Source organism: Pseudoliparis swirei, chromosome 10 (assembly GCF_029220125.1).
Source record: "Pseudoliparis swirei isolate HS2019 ecotype Mariana Trench chromosome 10, NWPU_hadal_v1, whole genome shotgun sequence".
Classification (NCBI taxonomy): Eukaryota; Metazoa; Chordata; class Actinopteri; order Perciformes; family Liparidae; genus Pseudoliparis; species Pseudoliparis swirei.
This window is the reverse complement of record NC_079397.1, coordinates 9,051,246-9,072,571: the sequence shown is the minus strand read 5'-3', so window position 1 is coordinate 9,072,571 and position 21,326 is coordinate 9,051,246. Positions and strand designations below refer to the sequence as shown.

At 47.7% G+C, this 21,326-nt stretch overlaps 2 protein-coding genes across 5 annotated transcripts; one reads left to right on the top strand and one right to left on the bottom strand.

Moving 5' to 3' along the window:
- Position 1: 1 nt before the first annotated feature.
- Positions 2 to 7,909, bottom strand: LOC130200231 (uncharacterized). 4 transcript variants are annotated; one of them, XM_056424282.1, is made up of 15 exons: positions 6,401 to 6,777; positions 5,967 to 6,006; positions 5,708 to 5,855; positions 5,253 to 5,385; positions 4,954 to 5,011; positions 4,519 to 4,630; positions 4,298 to 4,401; positions 2,382 to 2,503; positions 2,135 to 2,301; positions 1,987 to 2,059; positions 1,836 to 1,887; positions 1,554 to 1,581; positions 1,341 to 1,441; positions 506 to 1,151; positions 2 to 360 (listed from the first exon to the last, which is right to left on the bottom strand). In XM_056424282.1, exons 1-15 carry the CDS (start codon positions 6,421 to 6,423, stop codon positions 173 to 175), a joined length of 1,995 nt encoding a protein of 664 aa, XP_056280257.1. In that variant the 5' UTR covers positions 6,424 to 6,777; the 3' UTR covers positions 2 to 172. The 4 variants fall into 4 exon arrangements, with proteins under 4 accessions (XP_056280257.1, XP_056280256.1, XP_056280260.1 ...); XM_056424281.1 differs by having other exon boundaries at positions 2,382 to 2,509; positions 6,401 to 6,776; XM_056424285.1 differs by lacking the exons at positions 5,967 to 6,006; positions 6,401 to 6,777 and adding an exon at positions 7,893 to 7,909 and having other exon boundaries at positions 2,382 to 2,509.
- LOC130200230 (ATP-binding cassette sub-family D member 2-like) lies at positions 7,018 to 21,153 on the top strand. Its single transcript, XM_056424280.1, has 10 exons — positions 7,018 to 8,118; positions 8,782 to 8,962; positions 9,282 to 9,403; positions 12,328 to 12,490; positions 13,045 to 13,139; positions 13,894 to 14,039; positions 15,258 to 15,403; positions 16,511 to 16,595; positions 16,734 to 16,859; positions 16,985 to 21,153. Exons 1-10 carry the CDS (start codon positions 7,174 to 7,176, stop codon positions 17,187 to 17,189), a joined length of 2,214 nt encoding a protein of 737 aa, XP_056280255.1. The 5' UTR covers positions 7,018 to 7,173; the 3' UTR covers positions 17,190 to 21,153.
- The last annotated feature ends 173 nt before the right edge of the window (positions 21,154 to 21,326 follow it).

Genomic DNA, 21,326 nt, shown 5'->3' with positions numbered 1-21,326 from the left:
GTCACGCTTCGGGGCTTTATTTCCCTCTTTCATCACACTTTGAACAAACACTGAATATTGTGTGTGGTTTGTCTGCTTAAAACAAACAAATTAAATACTGCTATAAATAAAACGACATGTGCACTGAACGGGCATGATAAGCTTCCTGCTCATTTCCTCCACTCCTGCTTCCTCACTGCGTCACTTCCTTCCTCCGCTTGAGCAGGAGCAAGATGTCGGCTATTTCCTGGAGAGTCTCGGCCTCTTCGGAGAGTCTGTGAGCCGCGGTGCCAGATGTGACCTCCTCCATCGCTTCGTCTGAAAGGCCTTTCATCAGACGGCCATTTTCCTGCCGGCCTCTGTCCTCTGCTTCGTCCTTTCCTACATGAGAAACAACAGCAGAGAAGACGCACAGTCAACAAACTACACACAATGTGCAGCATTCAAAGACTGAAGGGTGTGAATATGAATCTTTCGGTTTCTTGATTCCCACTCAGAGTGACTGTCTTCCACCCTCCTGTTGTACCTCCGCCGTCGGTCCCGCTGAGAGCCTCTAGAAACGGGTTTCTCGGTCTCTGCGGGTCCGCTCTGCCATCAGCGCTCTTGTTTACGAAGCTGCTGCCGGCACCGATCGTCGGGTTGGACGGCTTCCTGGTCCAGGGCGTGTGCTTCTCTCCGCTCCTCCACTTGTGTGATGGAGGTGTGTGAGCTCTCGGCTCTGCGGCGGTGTCGGTTTGCCTCCCTGTGGCCGGAGGCTGCACCGACACGTCCACAGGTGGAAGCCGAGCGTCGAGCCGGCCGGCTTCTGCGCCGCCGCACTGAGTCCAGGTGTCGCGCGTCTCGGCCGCGAGGTTGCCGGCGGTTTGAGTTCCCGCCTCTCGGGTTTCCGCGGACGTCTTCTTGCAGGTGCACGCCTCTGAGCTCTGACTTTGAGCCAACGCCGGAGGTGCGTTGCTCCCCCGGCCTTTCACTTGGAACACCGCGTTCCCCGTAACTTCCTGATCTCTGAAGCCCGTTCCGGGGTTCAGGAGCGGGGTGGCGGGCCTGGAGAGCCTTTGTTTCGCACTCCCCTGCGAGGCCGCGCATGAGTCGAGGCCGTCGGCACAAAAGACTCGGTCCATATGTGAGGAGGCAGCAGCCTGAAGACCTGGTGGCTGACGGCATTCTTCATCCTAAAATACGGTTGGGAAAGACATGAAGGATATGACTCCTGCTGACACTCGGAGTTTAATCCCGAGACATTCAGTATGTGTTGCGATATTCAAACCAAACTCTACTGTGACTAATTTAACCCTGAGGGGATTCTGCGGTCCCACTGCGACAGCAAGACGGACCAAACGTGGCAGTGCAACTGAACTTACGTCACCCGAGTCTGAACTGAGGTAACCTCCGCTGCAGGAGCAGCCCGCCGAGTATTCGGAGCCGTTCGCGGGGCCGTCGCCGTGTTCGAGACACGCTGCGACTGTGAAGAAAAGAAGAAGAAGAAAACCCACATCTATTCAATTCATCGTCTTTTCTCCGGCACATACACAATAAATGGGAGGCTTGATTGGAGAGGCTGGAGGGAAACTTACAAGAGTTCCCGTCAGCGCAGTTGGAGAGCTGTGAAGGAAACAGAATGAACATGTAAAACTGCAACTGCCCACTTCAGAAGGGCAGAGCGCTCTCGTGCTCCTCCATGAACGGCTGCGGCGAGAAGCTCCACGCGAAAACTCGTAGTGATGAGCAAGGTGGACATTTTCTGACTTGACCAGCAGATACTATCTGTTTGTTTCCTTATAATTTAGTGTTGAATTTCATTGCAGTTACAAACTCCACCACCAGGTGGCGATAACAGGCTGAGTGAACACACTCACGTGTGTGTGGTGGCGTCCCTCCACCTCCATGCACTGGGAGTCAGGCACCGTTCTGACAGCGAGGAGGAACAATAAGACGACGTGGAAACAAAGCTATTACTGTTCATGTCAAAGATGTTTTTAAAGTGTTCGCCTGTGTGTCGATACCTACTGTGCCGTTGAAGACGCGGCAGCCGTTTCCTCCTTGAGATATATCTTTGACGTCCCTCTCCCAAAATGTGACGCTGGAATCACAATGTCACGTTAACCTCAAGAGGAAGGTCACTGTGGTCGCGTGGCGGGTTTCAACCAGTATTCACCTTCTTCGTCACATTCTTCCGTGCTGAAGCCCCGAAAGACCTCCCCCTCAAACTGCCGCTGACTTTCTTCCCGGTGGAGAGTGTAGTCCAACACGGGCTCCTTGTCCTCTAACTGGCCGAGAGAGAAGGTGACCTCGCGTCCCGCTTGGTCCCAGGCCTCCGTGTTGCTGTGATGACACACGCATACGCGCTGGGTGCTGACAAAATGGCAGAGAGGGAATAGTTTGTTGACTTCTAGTGTCCTCACCGTCGCTCTGGACTTCTAAACAGGACTTGGGCCGCTGTGGGGGTCTCCAGTTGGAAGAGGGGTGGATTTGGAGCGCAGGACCAGGGGATACAGTCAGTCATGTCTCTGGGCTGGGAGAAAGGCTGGAACTGACAATAAAATCAGTTTTAGATATTTAAGTAGCATCATATCTAGGAAGACACGGTCACATATCAGTCCCTCATAGGAGCTCCTAGCTCCTATTGGTCAGGAACCAAAGACGAGTCTAAAGGAGGTCCGTCCCTCATCATTTCATTGTATTGGAGATAGTATAAATGCTACAAATACAAATGGATTGTTTTGTTATATTAAGCAGGGATTTACAGGTACGTTCTGTACGCTTCAGAATGACTGAGTGACATATTTGAAGACAGAATCTTTCCTCTGGTGACATGCGACGCAGCAGTTTGCCCTCTTAGCTTTACTCCAGGTGTGTATTTGTGAATTGTAAAGCGTTGAACACTGATCATTTTGCTTTACGCAAACTCCACAACTATTTGACACACAACATGAAGCTGATTGAAAGCGTCTTTAGATGGTAGTTTGCACATTGTACTATGTACAGTGTTTCCATGCCTGTGTGCATTATTCTATTAATGTGTAACATCAGGCACGTGCACAGATAGAGCCCTCGTGGTGCTCAAGCTCCTCCCCTTTGCCCTGGATGAGAAAAGTGCCCTTTTTGCTGGAGCCCACTTTTTTAATTCTTCAGTATTTAAGAATAAAAGTTATTCTCTCTGTCATCAAGTCCCCCCAAAAGTGTTTTAATATCCGACGGGGCATTTATTTGAGTTATTGTGAGAATTTCGCCCCGACATGCTCCGCGACCACGAGCCCCCCCTCCTCCTCCCCCCACCGCGCCCCTCCCTTCTCCTCCACTTCCTCCTTCGCGCAGTGCTCCTCGCGCCACTAAACGGGTGCACCTCCTTCTCCTCTGACCCGCAGCACAAGACAAACACAGGGCTCTCAAGTTTTGAAGACAGGCAAGAGTGAGAGTTATATAACACAGATGATAGTTGAAGTATTGATTGAATACACATTGCTAATGACTCTTTCCTTTTAGCGTTTTTTTCAGCGTGATAAATACGATGTGGCGGGAGTGTGTGACTTAAGACTGAAATGCGTGACTGTCACGCTCAATGCGTGACACTTGAGAGCCCTGCAAACAGGTCATGACGGTGTTTGTCCCCTGACGTTGTTCTGTGATAAATCAACCACAACATTAGCGCTGCTGAAAACATGACGTCACAACTGGTCCGACGTTTCCTAAAAAAATAAACAAACAAAAACTCACGAAATCCATGATTTCAAAGCCTCGTCCAGCTGTTTACTGACGTTAGTTATGTTTAGAGAATAGAGAGAGGAGAGAGAGAGAAGAGAGAGAATTCTTATTCCGTTCTATTTAACGGGCTAGTCTAGGATTTGCGTGGCCAGACTGAAAAACAAATCATAAGGCCTCTCTTTTTCAGAGGGCCGGGCCAAATGTGCAGGGGGGCCGTATCCGGCCCGCGGGCCTTAGTTTGAGGACCACTGCTCTTGGCTGTTGATGTCTATCAATATCGCTCATTTTGAAAATGACGTAAGAGAGCAATACGGATCCGTATCAGACCAGCGAGGAGGGCAATACGTGGCTGGCATGACGACCCATGAGCCAATCAGAACGCTTGTACTGTTGTTGCTATATAATAATTCATCGTTATTCATAAAGAAAATGTAAGCTAGCAGTCTGATGCTGCCAGAGGAAACGCAGGTCGAGGACAGCGTCATCAGTGTTTTGATGCTTATGCTTCAACTCTGTCAGAATTTTTTTTTGGCATTGGGTGCCCTTTTTTTTGGTTTGAGCACCTGCCCCCCAAAATGTCTGTGCACGTGCCTGTGTAACATCAACTGTTGTCTACCTCGGCGTGGCCCAGCACTGCGCTGTCCCAGAGGGGAAGGGAGCAGGGGCGAGGAAGCTGTGTCTGGCTCCTCTGCTGGAGGTTCAGCTGCAGGGGGAATATTCCTGAGGAAGACCGTTTGACGAGGCCGAGATGGAGATAATTCATGCAGATTTAACATGCATCGTCATCGTTGTTGAATTTAATATATGCGTTTATGCTAAAAAATAAAAAAACACCACCTTGGACTGAAGCTGATGAGGTGGAGGAGAAGGGGCTGAGGGGGCCGGTCATGGGTGGCAGGTAGTCAGACGCGCTGTTGTCTGAGAAAGCCGACTCCAGCACAGGTGACAGCTGGGGACCAGAAGAGGAAGGGTCTTTTTAACCATCGAGCCCCTCTTGCCGCGAGGGGACGGTGATCGCCACAGCACCACCGAGCAGCTTTATTTAAAAACCACTCAGACAACATTCACATCTATAAACGAGCAACACTAGCATGTCTTTAAATTGTAGTAGAAGGCTTGTGGACCCGGAATTAAAAACACACACACACAGAATGGGAGAACATGCCAACTCCACACAGAAGGGCCCAATCCGGCCCGTGTGAGTTGAATCCAGAACACTTCTTGCTTGTGAGACGCCCCCCCCAAAAAAGTGCAATATGAAAAGCGACTAACCTGCCCACACTTGAAGCCTCGAGGAATGACATGCTTTCTTTTTCTCTGTCCTTGATCGCTAGACATTGACACAGAATATACACAATAGATGTTGGTAATGCATTCTGTATTAATTCTAGAGGTGATGGATAATGGCTAAAAACAACCTATTGGTCCTTTAAGTCACTGGCCCGAGAGGACTCAGCACTTGAATACCATGTTTTAAAGTCAGTGTATCTACTACTCAAAGAAAAACATTTGATTCAAGGCTGATGCTGACAAAATCTGATGTGACCATACAGACCATACTCCAGCTTTACCTCCACTGAGGCTCGCCCTCCACCAGACTCAGCTGTGATGGAGAGCAGGGGCTCATTGGGAGTACCAGGGGCTCGTTTCTCTTGTGCTTCGATCCTCCTTTAGAGCTGCCAAAAACTGCCACTTTTGGAGGATCTGAAACACACATTGTTGCCACACTGAGAATACGACACATTGGTGAATTTGTGATCACATTTAGATCAGACACAGATCATTCCTATTTCAAAAACAGTGTTATTTGATGTTTTCCTATTTGGAATATACTTTATTTGCTTATACATTCTGAATTTGATACATATTGTGGACCAGCTGTTATGTGGTGGTCATAAAGACAGGGGTTTACCATTCATTATCCTCCTGAACTGACCCCCCCCCCCCCTTTACAGCTTGTTTAGTTATATTTGTGTGAACCATTAACTTATAATGTAACTTTAAATGTCTAGTTTGTACTTCTCACCTTTAATTTCTTTCTTAGCAGCGATCTGGTTGACGATGAACAAAGTCACCAGGTCCATACCACCAGAGCTCGTGCCTTGAGGGGAGTCCGGCACCGCCAACCCCAAGTTCTTCAACTTGTGTTGCATTTTTCTCTTTTCAAAGAACTCCTGTGGAGGGAGGAGAGGAGTAACAAAACACACGAACAGTTCAGCGGGAAGTATTCGGAGTTTAAATATAGAGTATAGTAAAGTTGGCAACTTGTTATTGAGCCGTCACACCCTCTGTTTCTTTGCATCGTTCTTCGCGGCAAACCGGTTCCTGCAATTAAAGCCGTCACGACGTTAACGTGACATAACGTTAATTTACCGGTGTTACGGTTTAAGAAGCGACCGTGTTAACTGGCGACTTTGAACCGAACGCGTCCATTGTTGTCGTAGTTAGACAGGTGTTGGAAATAGGAAGAAAACACGGAGCTATACCCCCGTGAATGCCGCATTGTTTAATTGGTATATATATTATTATGTATTTGACACTGTATTACAACATTAAACCAAGCGGCATTCACGAGGACAGCTATACGTGTTCTCTATCCTATTTTCCAAACGGCCGTCGTAACCACGACAACAACGGACGTATTCGGCTGAAAAGTCGCCAGTTAACAGGGTTGCCTGTTAAACCGTAACACCACCTGTTAAAGGGACACCTCTCTTACCTCGAGCCCCCGACCCAGTTCATCTCCAGCGACCTGTAACCGTCGGTGAACCAACGGACGCGTCAGTGTGGTGAAAACAACCCTCGCATTAGTAACGTCAGTTAGCTAACAGTTCACGTTACTACCGAGGCTGTTGCGTAAAAGACAGGGAGATGAGCGAGGAACAACCACTATCCTTGCACGCGCTACTTGGAAAAGTTCAGAAATGTGTATTAACCGCGAATGTCTGTTAACCACTCTCTTAAAAACTATCAGTAGTCACTTTGGGTTCCAACAATATATTTTCACCGGGAAAACAAATCCCTGTATGACATATTTTTAGCCTAAGGATATCGTAAACTAAAATATAAGATTACTTAGTCACGTCCATCACGGGACCAATCGTCGTCTCCTGCCGGGGGCGCGACCAATAAAAAAGAGTGCGCGCTAAAAGGCGGAAATAATAATGACATATCCGGAAGTGAGGCGAAACAACTTATCAAAATAAACCCCCACGTCAAAAGGCGCGGCCCACGTATCCTCCTACGGTGGGGAAAGTTGACCTTGAGTTTTATTTTGACATCCACAAACCGGAAGAGCACGCAGTGTCGTCTGTCGCAATTGACACTGGGACAGAAAAAAAGAGCAGGATGTAGCGGTACATGTATCGGACTCGCTTCATACCAATCCAACCACCAGAACTCCGTCTCTCCTTATATGTCGACGCGGTGAGTCGGGTCTGGGGGATGGTTAACGTGAGGATCGCCAGCAGAGACGACTAACGTTTTGAAAACATGTCCAACATCCTCGATGTGGTGTCCAGAGTGAAATGGGACCGCACGGCTGCGGCGAAGCGCGCCGTTTTTCTCGCGGCGGCCGCTTACGGCGTCAAAACCCTGTACCCCATCATCCGCAGGCAGCTCGGCAAAAACAAAGACGCCGGGCGTAACCGCCGACTTTCAACAGCGGAGAACGGCTCCACCTGTTTGGCAAAGACGCAGATAGGCGCCGCGCACCACAAGAAAGCATCCCCCGGGGTAAATGCGGATTTTTTTAAGCAGATCTTCGAACTTGGTAAAATCCTCTTCCCCAATCTCTTGTCCAAGGAGCTCGCTTTGCTCTGCGTGCATTCCGTGGCGCTCGTATCGAGGACGTTTCTGTCTATTTACGTGGCCAGCTTGGACGGGAAGATTGTGAAAACCATAGTGGAGAAGGAACCCAAGAGTTTCATCTTCCAGCTGATGAAATGGCTCCTCATCGCCATCCCGGCCACGTTCGTCAACAGCGTCATCCGGTACCTGGAGTGCAAGCTGGCTCTGGCCTTCCGCACCCGGCTGGTGGACCATGCCTACCGGACCTACTTCACGGATCAGACCTACTACAAAGTCAGCAACATGGACGGGAGGCTCTCCAACCCGGACCAGTCGCTCACGGAGGACGTGATGATGTTCTCCCAGTCGGTGGCTCACCTCTACTCGAACCTCACCAAGCCGATCCTGGACGTGGTGCTCACCTCCTACACGCTGATCCGGACCGCCAGGTCCAGGGGGGCCAACGCCACAGGGCCCACCTTGCTGGCGGGGCTGGTTGTCTTCATCACGGCTACGGTCCTGCGTGCCTGCTCGCCGAAGTTCGGCAAGCTGGTGGCCGAGGAGGCTCACAGGAAGGGCTACCTGCGCTATGTCCACTCCAGGATCATTGCCAATGCGGAGGAGATCGCGTTCTACAGGGGACACAAGGTATGTGTGTGTGGCAGCTGGACAACTCTTCACATGACATATATTCTCATGTCCATCCTGGAGAGGGGTCCTCCTCTGTTGCTCTCCTGAAGCTTTCTTCCCTTTTTTACCACGTGAAAGTTCTTTTTTCTATTTTGGGGGAGTTTTTCCTGATCCGATGTGAGGTCAAAGGTCAGGGATCTCTGTGTACAGATTGTAAAGCCCTCCGATTTGAATTTGTGATTTTGGGCAATACAAAATTAACTGAATTGAACTGAATTATGACGAGATGTGGCGGTATTACATTGTGACCACAAAGGTAGATCCATAATCTCCTTTAATGTATGTTTCTCAGTATGACAGACATTATATAACATGTATGTTAGACTGCATAGATGGGTTAACTGTACCCGACCAAATGGGACATTGTGACTACATTTAGATGCATTTACCCTCCATTCCGACCTTTGCACTTCCAAAAGTAAAATCCAGTGATAAACATGAGATATGAAGTGTTACCAGGGTTCTTATGTCATAACACCTATCACCCCGAGTGTAATCGGATAGATAATCGGCCACTATCTGGTCAGGTGAGGACTTCAGTCGAACACAGGCAGGAAGTGACTACGTTGCATGTGTGTGTGTGTGTTTACGTGTGTGTGTGTCTACGTTGATCTTATGCAGGTGGAGATGCGCCAGCTGCAGAAGTGCTACCGGGCCCTGGCTGACCAGATGCACCTGATCCTGTCCAAGCGTCTCTGGTACATCATGGTCGAGCAGTTCCTCATGAAGTACGTGTGGAGCGCCTGCGGGCTCGTCATGGTGGCCGTGCCGATCATCACAGCGACCGGCTTCGCCGACAACAGTAAGGGAGGCCTCGAGGTGCCCCGAAGCCGTGCGTGTCTGAGAGAGCCCGCTGTCACAATGTTAACGCCCCGATAACGGTTTGAAAGCACATTTCACAGGGCACACTTCTGCTTCCTCCTCAAGCAGAGGAGCTTCTGCGAGAGCAGTAGCCGCCTCCCACGCCGCCCCGGTGACACCAAAAATATAGCTACAACCCAGTCCCTTTGTGGATATTTAAATAGTTTATTTCCATGGGCTTCTCATGCCCGTAGGGACATGTGTGGGAGTACGTCGACAACCCGCTCGTCTCATCCTCTCCCCCCCTCGTCTCCCGTTAGAAACGGCAGACGGGCAGATGCACATGATGGTGAGCGAGAGGACGGAGGCTTTCACCACCGCCCGCAACCTCTTGGCCTCGGGCGGCGACGCCATCGAGAGGATCATGTCCTCCTACAAAGAGGTGAGGACGCGGCCGGCTGAAGTTGACGCCACTTGTGCGCGTCTCTCCTGTCTCTGCTCACGAGGATGTCCCTCTTTTCACTTCAAAGTAAAAAAAAAAAAAAAAAAGTGGAACACACGAACACCTCAGGACTTAAAGCAACACAAAAGTAACTATGTTCATGAAGGCGAGTCTCTACAGATGAACTCTGTGGACGCGTACGGGCTACAGCGTGCACAGCGTGGCCGAGAGATGGACGGACACGCACCGTGCAGCCGTCTCTCGCCCGCGTGACGCCCGGCGTGGAACGCACCGGAATCTGTTGGGGTCACGACTGAAAGAGCAAAGAATCACCAAATGAACGGCCTCGTTCACCCAGGGCCAAATCCCCGATCTCTTGTTGCATTTTAATCCCCCCCCCCCAAAAAAAAATAGCAAGACTCATTCATGCACTCTCTCTCTCTCTCTCTCTCTCTCTCTGCACGGTGTGGTCCATAAGAGGATTTGGCTGCAGTACACGGTGTTGAAAAGAGGAAGAATCTGAATCATTTATTAAAAAGTGCTAGCGGGCTGCTTTCTGCTTCCTTAAGTGTGAGCAGGTTTTCTCAAAACAAACACACGCACACACACACACACACACACACACACACACACACACACGCATGCATACATACACACACACATGTACGCACATGCCAGATTTATAGGGTAATCTGCAGAATCTGTGGCAGAGGGACAAAAGTTTCTTTGGAAGTCTGGCTTGCGTCCCTGGAGGATACAAGTTTTAGCCTGCCGTGTGTGTGTGTGTGTGTGTGCAGTGTTGTTGTCACGTGTGCGGCAGTCAGCAAGACTCTGCACGCAAGGCCAAGAGACGTGTCAGCGTGCGTCACATTCCTCGCGCTCACGCCTCCAAAACACTCCTCCAAAACACTGCCCGTGTCACGCGACGGCCGACGTGGATTCGTTGTTTTTGGTTTGTGCGAGCGGTCAGTCGGCGGCAGGAGGAGGAATCCGTTTGCACACACGCCGTTAAAACAAAACTAAAGTGGAGCTTCTCATCCATGCAGCGTCGTTCAGACGGCTGACGTTTGTCCTGGAGCGTGTGTGAAGTCACCTCCGGTGTAATCACAGGGGAGGAAGGAACACGGGAACCTCTCAGCGGGTCCCTTCAGGGCTCGGCCCGGCTGGGATGAGTCCTCCATCTGTTGCTCTTTCCTCCTGCTTTTCTGCATCTTTCCCGCTTTCCTTCGCAGCGTGCGCTCAAATACTTTTACGGTCAGGACTGGTCAGATGTTGTGGATGAAGGATCCCAATCAATTCAGAGTAATTATATCACTTTATTCTGTGTTTGGAGAATAGTTCAGTCGAGTCAAGCTGCACAGGAGACAAAGCACTGATGGGGATCGGCTTGTGGGAGTTCGACATCGCTGTACATTTCACTTCCATGTGGATGTGAAGTGTAGTTATCAATGACTGATTATCAAAGTGATGATCAGTGACTTTCAGCAGCACACTTGTGGATCTATTTATAGCTAGCCGCCGTGGAGATCAGTTGGGAGATATCAGCGTAACAAAGCGATGGGAGAAGGCTCTGCTGCATCAGGAAGTGGAACAGTGCCGCGTGGCGCTCTGTTTATCCCCGTCGGCCCGTTTAACGTCTGTCCTCATCCGTCGGTGCTCTGTTTTAACCATAAATATTCATTTCTTTATAAGAACACACAGTCAGTCCTCCACTCGTCTCTCACCCGTCCCTCCCTTTCTGGACAGGTTTTATTTCATTTGTGGTTGGCTGGCCTCTTTCACATCTCTAAAGCCCCACCTGGTGTCCAAGAATTCACTCTTTAATATAATGAAGCTGTGTCAACAGGCTGCATTGTCTGGCCGCAGGGTGCAGCACTACAGCGAGAGGTTTTTTTGTTTCTTGCTGGTCTGTTTGTGTTGTTGTTTTGCCGATTGCTGATGAATTAATCTATATCTCCTTTCCCTTTCATACCTTAATGCTTTTTTATGTCTATCCTGGGTTTGAATGTGATTTATAATTTGACATTTTCTGTTTGTTTTATCATAATTTGTATATGTGTGCATGCTCAGCCTACAGACTGTAAACAAACAGAGGAACTCGCAACTCTGAGAGATTAGAACTGATCCAGGAGCAGTTTACAGTCCACACAGCCGCTCTTGGTTCTGCACTATTACACGCGGTCATGTGCACGCTGACTCACTCTAGAGGTGGTTACCCGCCTTTGTGATTTTAATTGATCCATTACGTTCAGTTATTTGAGCCGATATTTCTAAACAATTTCAACTGTTAATTCTATTATTTAGCCATCCATTTCAACTATTCATTACGTTTAGCCAAATGTTTCAGAAACTTTTACCATTTAGCTATCCATTATGTTTAGTTAACTATTAAAATAGATATATATATATATATTAATTACTTTAAGCTCATTATCTAAACCATCTAGCTATCCATGATTTGATGCTAAACTGTTTCAACAATGTCCCTTTAGTTAACTATTTCAACCATTTCATTGTTGTTATTTCAACAGTTAATTCATTAAGTTTCGCGAACTCTTTACTTCCAAACTGTTTACTTTTAGCTGTCTATTTAAAACATGTATTCATTGCCTTTAGCTAGCTGCTAACTTGTCTGTTCGCTTGCTAGCTAGTTTACAACTCTCATTGGCAACATGTAATGTTTAGGTGTCACCTATGTATGTATATACAGTATATATATATTTTCTAATATTGTAGTGACTATTCAAATGAGTGGATATACTCTACAATTTCTCCAAATATCCTCTGCTTTAACACACACACACACAATCAGGGACTTTCTGCACATGACCGTGACCCGTGTCATAATCTGATCCTGGCTGCGTTGGAATCTCCCTGACCTTAGCCCGTGGTGACCCTTGACCCCTTTTGTGTTTGTTGAACAGGCGACAGAGCTGGCGGGCTACACCGCCCGGGTCCACAACATGTTTTTGGTCTTTGAGGACGTCCAGAGGGGCGTTTACAAGCGCTCCACCGTATCGGCCACGACCAGAGATAAGAAGAAGAGCAAGCCGGACATGCACATAGAAGGACCGCTGGAGATCAAGGGTAGGCCTGAGGAACACGCTCGGTTACTGTTGCTATGGTGGGCAAACTTTTACCACTGAACAAGAGTCTAGTGGCTTTGGTCGCATTACATTATTGACTTGAATCACAGCAACTCAACGTCAGTGTGACATCCACCGGTTATTTTCAACCACAACTCCTCATTTTTCTTCGACTCCTGAGAGTGAGATCGGTCCTCATAGCAACGGCAACATGAGCGAAAGACGGTTTTAAGACACACTTTCTCTCCAAAGTTTGGGCAGCGAGCCAACCCCTTATCTGGCTCAACTTGCGTCAGCGCCATACATTCCTAGATCCCACACACAATTCTCAGAATCAAAGTCAAAGGTTGGAATACTGCACATATATCCTGGTGTCAATATTCGTTTGACCCCCAGAACAAAACTTTATTTATATCTGTAACCTCATAACTCCTATGATGTGTTATTATCCCATTCACGTCCATGCTTATGGATCTAATCCTCAACGTGTGCTCTCATTCATTCTCCCAATGTTCTCTCTCTTGGTCTTTCTCTCTTTTTCTTTCCTGTGTTCAGGGGAAGTGATCGACGTGGACAAGGGCATCGTGTGCGAGAACGTCCCGATCATCACGCCGAACGGGGACGTGGTGGTGGCCTGCCTGAACCTGAAGGTAAGACTCCGGTCCTCTGCACTCATTGACACGCCGCAGGTTCGTGTTTTTTTTTTTACGGATGCGTTTGCAGGCGCTCGGCTCCGCGAGGCTTGTTGTGGTCCGCGTGGAGTTCATTACCCTTTCTGAAGAGTCCTCTGTGGTCTCGTTAGGAAACAGATGCACCCTGCGGGTTTGAACGATGTGTTCCCTTCCTCCCCTTTTTTGCCCCGGGAGGATATCGCTACGCTTAGCATGACAGATCAATGCTGACCTTAATTCTAGAAAAGACTACGGCATTTCAAACCAGCGCTTGCAGCTCAGGCCGTCGGACCTCAAGGCTGCACCCGCCTGGCTGTGAGCGCTGGTGTGCGGTTTACACACCTGCTGACATTGAGCTGGTTGATAGCAGGAGGATCTGTTGAGTCTCTGTTTCAGACTATTATGTAAAAGGTTATGCAACCAGACGCTTTCAGCTCTGCCCTCATGGTGTGAATGCACGAGAGCACAGTGTGTGGCGGCTTGAGAAACACAAAGAAACACACTCTCTGCTACCCTGCAGGGGAACTAGAGGCAGTGGGGACGCCTCCCGACAGTGTGATCTGACTTTCAATTTCGATTTCAGAGAAAGGACAGATGTGTATTCTCCCTGAGATATTGTTCCACTCTTCCCGTGTCTGTCAATAAACTTCACGCCCACTGACGCTGATGTTGTCTGCATTATACGGTGGTGTGACTCGTCTTAAAAGAATGTATTCTCTCTTCTTTATTCCAGGTGGAAGAGGGCATGCACCTGTTGATCACGGGCCCTAACGGCTGTGGGAAGAGCTCCCTGTTCAGGATCCTCAGCGGCTTGTGGCCGGTCTACAGCGGCCGCCTCTACAAACCCTCTCCCCAACATTTGTTCTACATTCCTCAGAGGTATACACACATACACTTGTTTTGATGATTAATAGATAAAATGTTTTTATCCCGCAGAGGTGTGAGTTGTAATAAAACAACTGCAGGGCTTTGTTATCGTACTGGTGAGCCCTGGGAGTAATCTAATCCATTTTAACACGGTGTGTGTCTGTGTGTGGCCGACAAAGAGAATCCAGAGCTCTGGCCACAGTAAAATATTTACCACCCAGAAAAGGCTTGAAATACCTTCAATTACAATAACGTCTTTGTTGTTGCAGTCACTTGACAGTAGTTTGAGTATCATGGGCGGCTGTAGCTCAGTGGGGTAAGGGTGTCGTCCTGGGGTCGTCCTGCAACCCCAATGTCGCCGGTTCGATCCCCGCTCTCCCCTTTAGTTGCAAGTCGAAGTGACCATGAGCAAGGCACTGAACCCCCAGTTGCTCCCCGGGCGCATCACTGCAGCCCACTGCTCCTAATAACTAAGTTAAATGCAGAGAATACATTTCGTTGCCTGTGTACCTGAACTCTGTGCAACGACAATAGATCCAATCGAATAGATCCAATCATCGGGGTACCACGACCAGCCGGTGTGCGTCACCGGCTCCACGATTTGAACTGAAAGGTAGCTTCGTATGATGTCACTTCTTAGGAATAAAAAGTATCTGATGTTTCAGGCAGCAGAATCTTAATTAGCACCCATTTAATCTTTTAAAAAGGAAAAAAAGCCAAAGATCTTCTACTTCCTGTGTTTTTAAGTCACGATATCTTCGCTGGACAAAATAAGCTTTTTTTATTAATATGTTGCGCTGGAAAATGTGGTTTTCACACCGCTGACATTTTATGGATAGACTCGGCTAAAAGGAGACGAGAATCCGCTGATTGATTGATGGGAACTGCAGCCACAAATGACACGGAAGCGGTGAAACGTAAACGGGAGGATGACCGCAATGAGCGATTGATCCTCCATTGAAGTAGCAGCAGGACTGAACCCAACCCAAACCACACACCACCAAACGTAATCTTACCCGTGGTCGCCTGGAGCTGCAGACTCCCTGCTGAGCGTGAATATTTAATACACTGGACGAGGCGGCCAGCTGGCAGCCGTAACGGATACAACAGAAGTGTAACGGTCGTCCTTCTCTGTCAGTCGGTTTTGTGCACACACACACACACACACTTGTGAAGCACTTGATGAAGTGAAGGGTCAGTGGATAAGGTGTGTGTGTGTGTGTTCTTTAGGCCATACATGTCCATAGGTTCACTGCGGGACCAGGTGATCTACCCGGACTCGGTGGAGGACATGGCGTCCAAAAGCATCCGTGACAAGGACCTGGACATCATCTTGGACATCGTCAACCTCCACCACATCGTCACCAGAGAAGGAGGTAGGGCAGTAATGACGGCAACTCAAAGAGTGTTTAGAGCAGAAAATAAGAGATTGAAGAGTGAAGAGAAACTAAAATAGCTCGGGTAAAGGTTTCTGACAACTTAAACCAGACAAGCCAACCATCGATCAGACCAAATAACCAATCAGACCAAATAACTGGACAAAGTCAGACCAATGAAGCATCGTCTCGTAAAAATATCCAAATTAAGCAAAATAACCATAAGCTTGTTCAAATTGACCAAATGCCCACGTGACATGACAAACAATCGGCTCGACATATCATGACCGAACCATCAGATCCATTACATTGAGTTTATTTTATATAGCCCAATCTCTCAAATTACAAATTAGCCTCAGAAATCTTTACAATCTGCATCGCATTAAGTACTCGATGGCTCAGTCTTCTTCTTCCAGCGTTAGGGTTTCTACATTTTTGATTGACTGATAATTGAAATGCGTCCAAAATAATGTCCCTTTACACAATGTATGCTTTTTAAAAATATTTATTTTTTAGAATATCAAGCTATCTAGGTTATGTATGTGTACCAGCCAGAATGTGGACGCGTAACACCGTGAGTGTGTGCCATTATTTGCCAGCCGCTCTCCTCTCATTACCAAACAAAGAGGCCTATTGTTGTGCTCCGAGCTGCGAAACGGGGTTTAACCCGTGAGCGGCCGCACTGTGAAAGTAAAAGTTGCACATTCTTGGCAGTCGTGCTTCACCTGTCGCAAACGTTGGAACGCATGCAACACAGTTGCACTTCACTTCCTGTTGCGTCTTTGGAAGACAGGTTCAACCTTTCAAAGAAAACATCTTGCCACCTCAGCTGTCGCTCTCCTTTTTTTTAATAACCGCTGGTATGACGGCCTGAAAGAAAGCGTCCGTATAACCTGTCTGTTTACATTTTAATTATTCATGACATTGTTAAAAATCTTTTTAATTATCTCTTTACGTGAAAGTAGTAATGTGTTCCCATCTTACACACAATCTACACCTTCACCCTCATGTGGACAAAGCAATGGCTTCTCTCAACATGTTTAAAATCCTAAAAACATCTTTGAGTCGCGTCTCTGAGGTCGTGTCGTTTGCTCTGTTGCGGTTTAGGCTGGGATGCTGATCTGGACTGGAAGGACGTGCTGTCGGGAGGCGAGAAGCAGAGGATGGGCATGGCGCGCATGTTCTACCACAAGTAAGGCCGCGCTGAGGCTCAACGCATCATCTACGCGTCGTACTTATCAACGCCTGAAGCCGACAGCGGTTCATTGTCTCCACTTTTCTAACATCTTCTCGCCGATTAACCGGCGTCATCATTCAATGTGTTCCCCAGGCCGACGTACGCGCTGTTGGACGAGTGCACCAGCGCCGTGAGCATCGACGTGGAGGGGAAGATCTTCCAGGCTGCCAAGGACGCCGGCATCTCTCTGCTCTCCATCACACACAGACCCTCCCTGTGGTAAGGCGGTCCAGTCCAGATTGTCTCGATTGTATTGGTGGGGATAAAAAAGGGCTGAAAGGCACACTTGCTGGTTGGTCCGCCTCCCACTTCAAGTCCCGCCCCCTCCTCTCTTCGCCTCGCAGGAAATACCACACCCACCTGCTGCAGTTCGACGGCGAGGGAGGCTGGCGCTTCGAGCAGCTGGACACGGCGGCGCGTCTCTCGCTCACCGAGGAGAAGCAGCGGCTGGAGACGCAGCTGGCCGGCATTCCCGAGATGCAGCATCGCCTCAACGAACTGTGCAAGATCCTGGGGGACGACTCTGTCCTCAAAACGACCGAGGAGTGAGAGGAAGGGGAAGGGGGGAGGAGAGGAGAGGCCCCGAGGGGGAAGAGAGTCAATCGAGGGGGGTGAGGGACAAAGAGGCAATGGAAGAATGAGAAATCCGTCGGGGGTTTGTTGGTTTTATCTTCAGGCTCAGTTTATCTTATGCTTGTTTTCTCTCTCGCTCCGAGCCCCTCCCCCTTTAAAACGAGGGAGGGCTCTTATTAAGGCCTGTTTTGTTTTTTCGCCCCCCCTCTTCCTTTCTCATCCCTCCTTTGCCCTCCTCCAACCCGAGAGGTGGCGGGAGGGGAGTGAAGCGGATTCACAAGTATTATCTCTCCCTTCTTGCACACTCGGCTGTAGGTTCCTAGAAGTTTTTATTTTTATTTTTAGCGAGCATCCTTATCAGGATCAAAACAGATTTTTTTTTTAATGAAGAAAAAAGTGTAATTTCACCGAGATGATAATTTATTTGTTTGTTTGTTTGAAAGCACTTTAATCTGCTTTTAGAGGGCTGTTTCGGTTTGTTGTGGTAGCTCACAAGTCAAATGAGGCGATAGCTGCATTTTAGCTGGAAGGCTTTTTAATGTAGAAACTGTTCATAATGTCCGCAGCAGTATTCAAACCCAGTGTACTGGGTAGTGCAGGATCCACATTTCTTCATAATTTAGCAGTTTGTTTTTAGTTCTTACTGAAGTCCATGTTTCCTCTTGGTTTTGAGAGGTCACAAAGAGACTTTGTTTTGTTTTTCATGATGTCACAGTATGCCTTTGTTTGATTTCCGTGTGTCCTGTCCCCTCTCCTCTTTACCTCATCTGAGCCCTTGTTGGGACCCTTGAGCCACAGATGTGGGCTCATCTGCACCGGGAGGGGGGTCCGATTCCCGAACTATTGCTTTCTGGTTTATTAGACAAACACAGCTAGCTCCCTCTTCAAAATGAGAGGAGCGGAGAGCAAGCCGACCCCGTAGTCCGGTCTATAAATAGCCCCACATTTACTGTTCATGGTCGGACAAGTAGCCATTCAAACTGAAGCCCCGCCCCCTCGTGTTGACACAAAACACACTTGTGTGTCTTGTGTTGTGTGTGCCAGATGCCTGCTGGGACTCTGCTTCGTCAGCAGTGCTCTGCGGGTCCTTCTCCGCCTGTTTGGGACCATGGGCTGGCACGTTAGGCTAATTCTAGGACACTTCACATTATAAAAATTGCCGACGCCGTGAGAAATAGTTTGATTGATGTGTTTTGCTCCTCAAATGAATTGTCTTTAAATATCACGTGGTGTGTTTTTTACGTGCACTGATAAAGGCTCCACACATGTATGAGGCCTTACCGGGGTTGACCTAATTGTTGTGTTCCCACTTATTAGGGCTAATATTCAGGAGTACAGTTAGAAGTCAGGCAGGTGGGGGTTTACTTTCTGGCTCAAGGACACTCGGCAGGTAGTCTTGTGGCTAACGGCGGTACGCTGACGTGTTTGTCCCCAGCAACTCATCTGAAGTTGTGATACTGTGAACCCTGCAATTTGTTACACGTGCTTCATTTTTGTTGTCGACAACAACAACAACAAAGTCCTGAAGCTGTTCTCATGTGGTGGTTCTTACGCTGTGGTTCAGATGCTTAAAGAGTGAGGAAAAGGACATTTAGCCAGTTTTAGCCACCCGGATTGTTCTGAGGAAAACGGATGGGGATCATGGTTATGGAGTTGTTTTATTTTGTAGGTTTCATGTGTTGATTTAATCCTAAAGATACAAAGAAACACAGATGACCGCTGTGTTTTAGAAGCAAACTAGTGTTTGGCTCTTCTACGCGCCCCCTTTAGGACATCACTGAGCCAATGTAATATGTGGAAGCACTTTTGGAACATTATTCTGGTTGAATCTGAATGTATTTACACAACACACCCTGACTCAAAGTCATCTGAATTTTTTGGAAAAGCCACTATCTTTCTCTGTTTGGTGTTGACGGAGAACAGACAAAAAGTCTCGTCGGCAGACGAGTGCACCGCCGTGTTTTCAAACCACACGTTCTGGCTGCTTATTGTCCGCTGAGAGTAAAATGAGTACCGGTTTTAGGTAAATGCACCTGCGCCAACTGCTTTGTTATGGCACCCATAATGTAAATAGTCGAGTGCGTCTCCCGAGGCCTTTTGATAGTCTGAACTGGGGCTGCATCCAAAGTGCTACCTCTTGGCTCCATTGAGGCTTTTTGCCACCGCCCCCTTTTTGGCTTTTTGTGTACAGTCCATTTGGATGCAGCCCTGCTCTGCTCAGGGTGATGGTTGCTAGGTTACAGAAGGACAAATGTAGATTGCCTTCCCTCCCAATGTGGCTATCCTATGTTGATGCATCCTAAAGGGGATGCTACTAACTACTCCTGGTGTAGACTCAGTCGACAGGAGGTCAGATGAGCCGCCGATTGACAACGAAACACGAGGTTGGCTCAAGAGCAGACAGTCTGACGTCCACAAGCATGACCACGGCTTTAAGAGTCAAAATGTCAGGAATACTACTCCTTCGTCTTTAAAAAGGATCAGACGATGGATGACGAGGGGACATTTTTCCCAGCAAGCTTCACACTTCGGTTTAGCTTAAATATTTTTATTTTTGGGGGGGGAATACATTTTTTGGTTTTTATTTGCCTAAAAAAAATGTAAGCCCAGTACGGAGCCCTGCCAGCCCACAGCTAATGCTAGCTCAAAGCTCAATAGCTAGATATTTGCCTTTTTTTTAGGAGTTTAAAGGAGTGAATACTGTGTTTACTCGACGTCAAAAGGAGTGGTAGTGTTGCTCCGTGGCTAAAGCACAGAGAAAGTGTAGAGGGGCCAATGTTCAACTAGCTAGCATTACGTTTGTGCTAACTAGCTTGTTAGTGTGAAACTTGTATCCGATAGCATACTTCAATTCAGTTTATTTTATATAGCCCAATATCACAAATTACACATTTTCCTCAGTGGGCTTTACAATCTGTACACATACTGCTGTGTCTTCATGTCTGGAGGCGCTTCTGGGCTTACTACAAGATTATAAAAAATTTCTCCATTGATTTTTATCTTCGAACATGGCACCTCATTATTTCTTAGCCCTTCCAGAGACCAGTTAAGATGGCCGACTGACTTCCCAGTGAAGTTCGGCCTTCAGTGACCTCGCTGTGTGCCGTCGTGACACCACTTTGATACTGAGAGTTCCCCTTTTAGCCCTTTTGTATGTAATCAATTGAATGTATCCATTATGTATGATAAAGCATCTCTTATGAAGACTGAGTACACATGCTCATACAGGTTTCCCTCCGGTTTGATAATTGATCATTTTTATGACGGTGTCGATAGTGCATGTGACATGATTTTCTTATCAGAGCCCTGTGGTGGTGTTTGATTTGGTATTTACTGTACATGGTGTGTGTGAAGTGGGATGATAAGAAAAAGGAAAATGAAGAGCACAGGGATCTCAAGTGTCACGCATTGAGCGTGAGACTCACGCATTTCGGTCTTAAGTCACGCACTCCCGCCACACATCGTATTTCTCACGCTGAAAAAAACTCTCGGCTATTTAATGTCTTAATGTGCCGCAGCGCGCCAACATGAGCCGCGCTGCCCTCACCGTGGAGGAATCAAGCAAATGTCACTCTTGCCTGTCTTCAAAACTTGAGAGCCCTGAGAGCATGACCCCGAGTACAGTGGTTCTCAAAGTCAGGGATTACTACACGTTGGAATTACTTCCGGATTACAGTTTGCAATCAAAACTCCAAGACGTATAACTGTTTTATCTTTTTTAATTTCTGTAACCTCCTTTTCTTTGGATCTTATCGTGCATGTGTAGGAATCCTGTATTCTTTTAACTTTAGAACCTAGAGAGGTACATCGGCATAAAGGTCATCTGTATAAACAAAAATCATGTGCTACGGTCACTTTATGTTGAAAGATGAAGATGTATTTTCTTGTTAATAAAAAACAATACAGTGCAACCTCGAAATAAATGGGCCTGAATGTTTAACATTGAATGTAAAGTTATTTATAGCCCAAGTAGTTGGTTTGTGTGCGCTCACAAATCTAATTTGACGGATTACTAATAGAAGGAAAAAAACAAACAAGAATAAACCTGGAACAGAAAAAAAACACTAAATAAATCAAGATTGCAATGTTAACCTTTTTTTGCATCCTAACTGT

What these genes read in the sequence shown, in the direction of transcription:
- LOC130200230 (XM_056424280.1), top strand. Translation starts at nt 7,174, where the DNA reads ATGTCCAACATCCTCGATGTGGTGTCCAGAGTGAAATGGGACCGCACG. An exon ending in GACCGGCTTCGCCGACAACA is followed by an intron (nt 8,963 to 9,281) that starts GTAAGGGAGGCC and finishes GTCTCCCGTTAG; the next exon opens with AAACGGCAGACGGGCAGATG. An exon ending in GCGCGCATGTTCTACCACAA is followed by an intron (nt 16,596 to 16,733) that starts GTAAGGCCGCGC and finishes TGTGTTCCCCAG; the next exon opens with GCCGACGTACGCGCTGTTGG.
- LOC130200231 (XM_056424281.1), bottom strand. Translation starts at nt 6,423, where the DNA reads ATGAACTGGGTCGGGGGCTCGAG. An exon ending in TGCTAAGAAAGAAATTAAAG is followed by an intron (nt 5,386 to 5,707) that starts GTGAGAAGTACA and finishes TGTGTGTTTCAG; the next exon opens with ATCCTCCAAAAGTGGCAGTT. An exon ending in CAGCGGGACCGACGGCGGAG is followed by an intron (nt 361 to 505) that starts GTACAACAGGAG and finishes TTTCTCATGTAG; the next exon opens with GAAAGGACGAAGCAGAGGAC.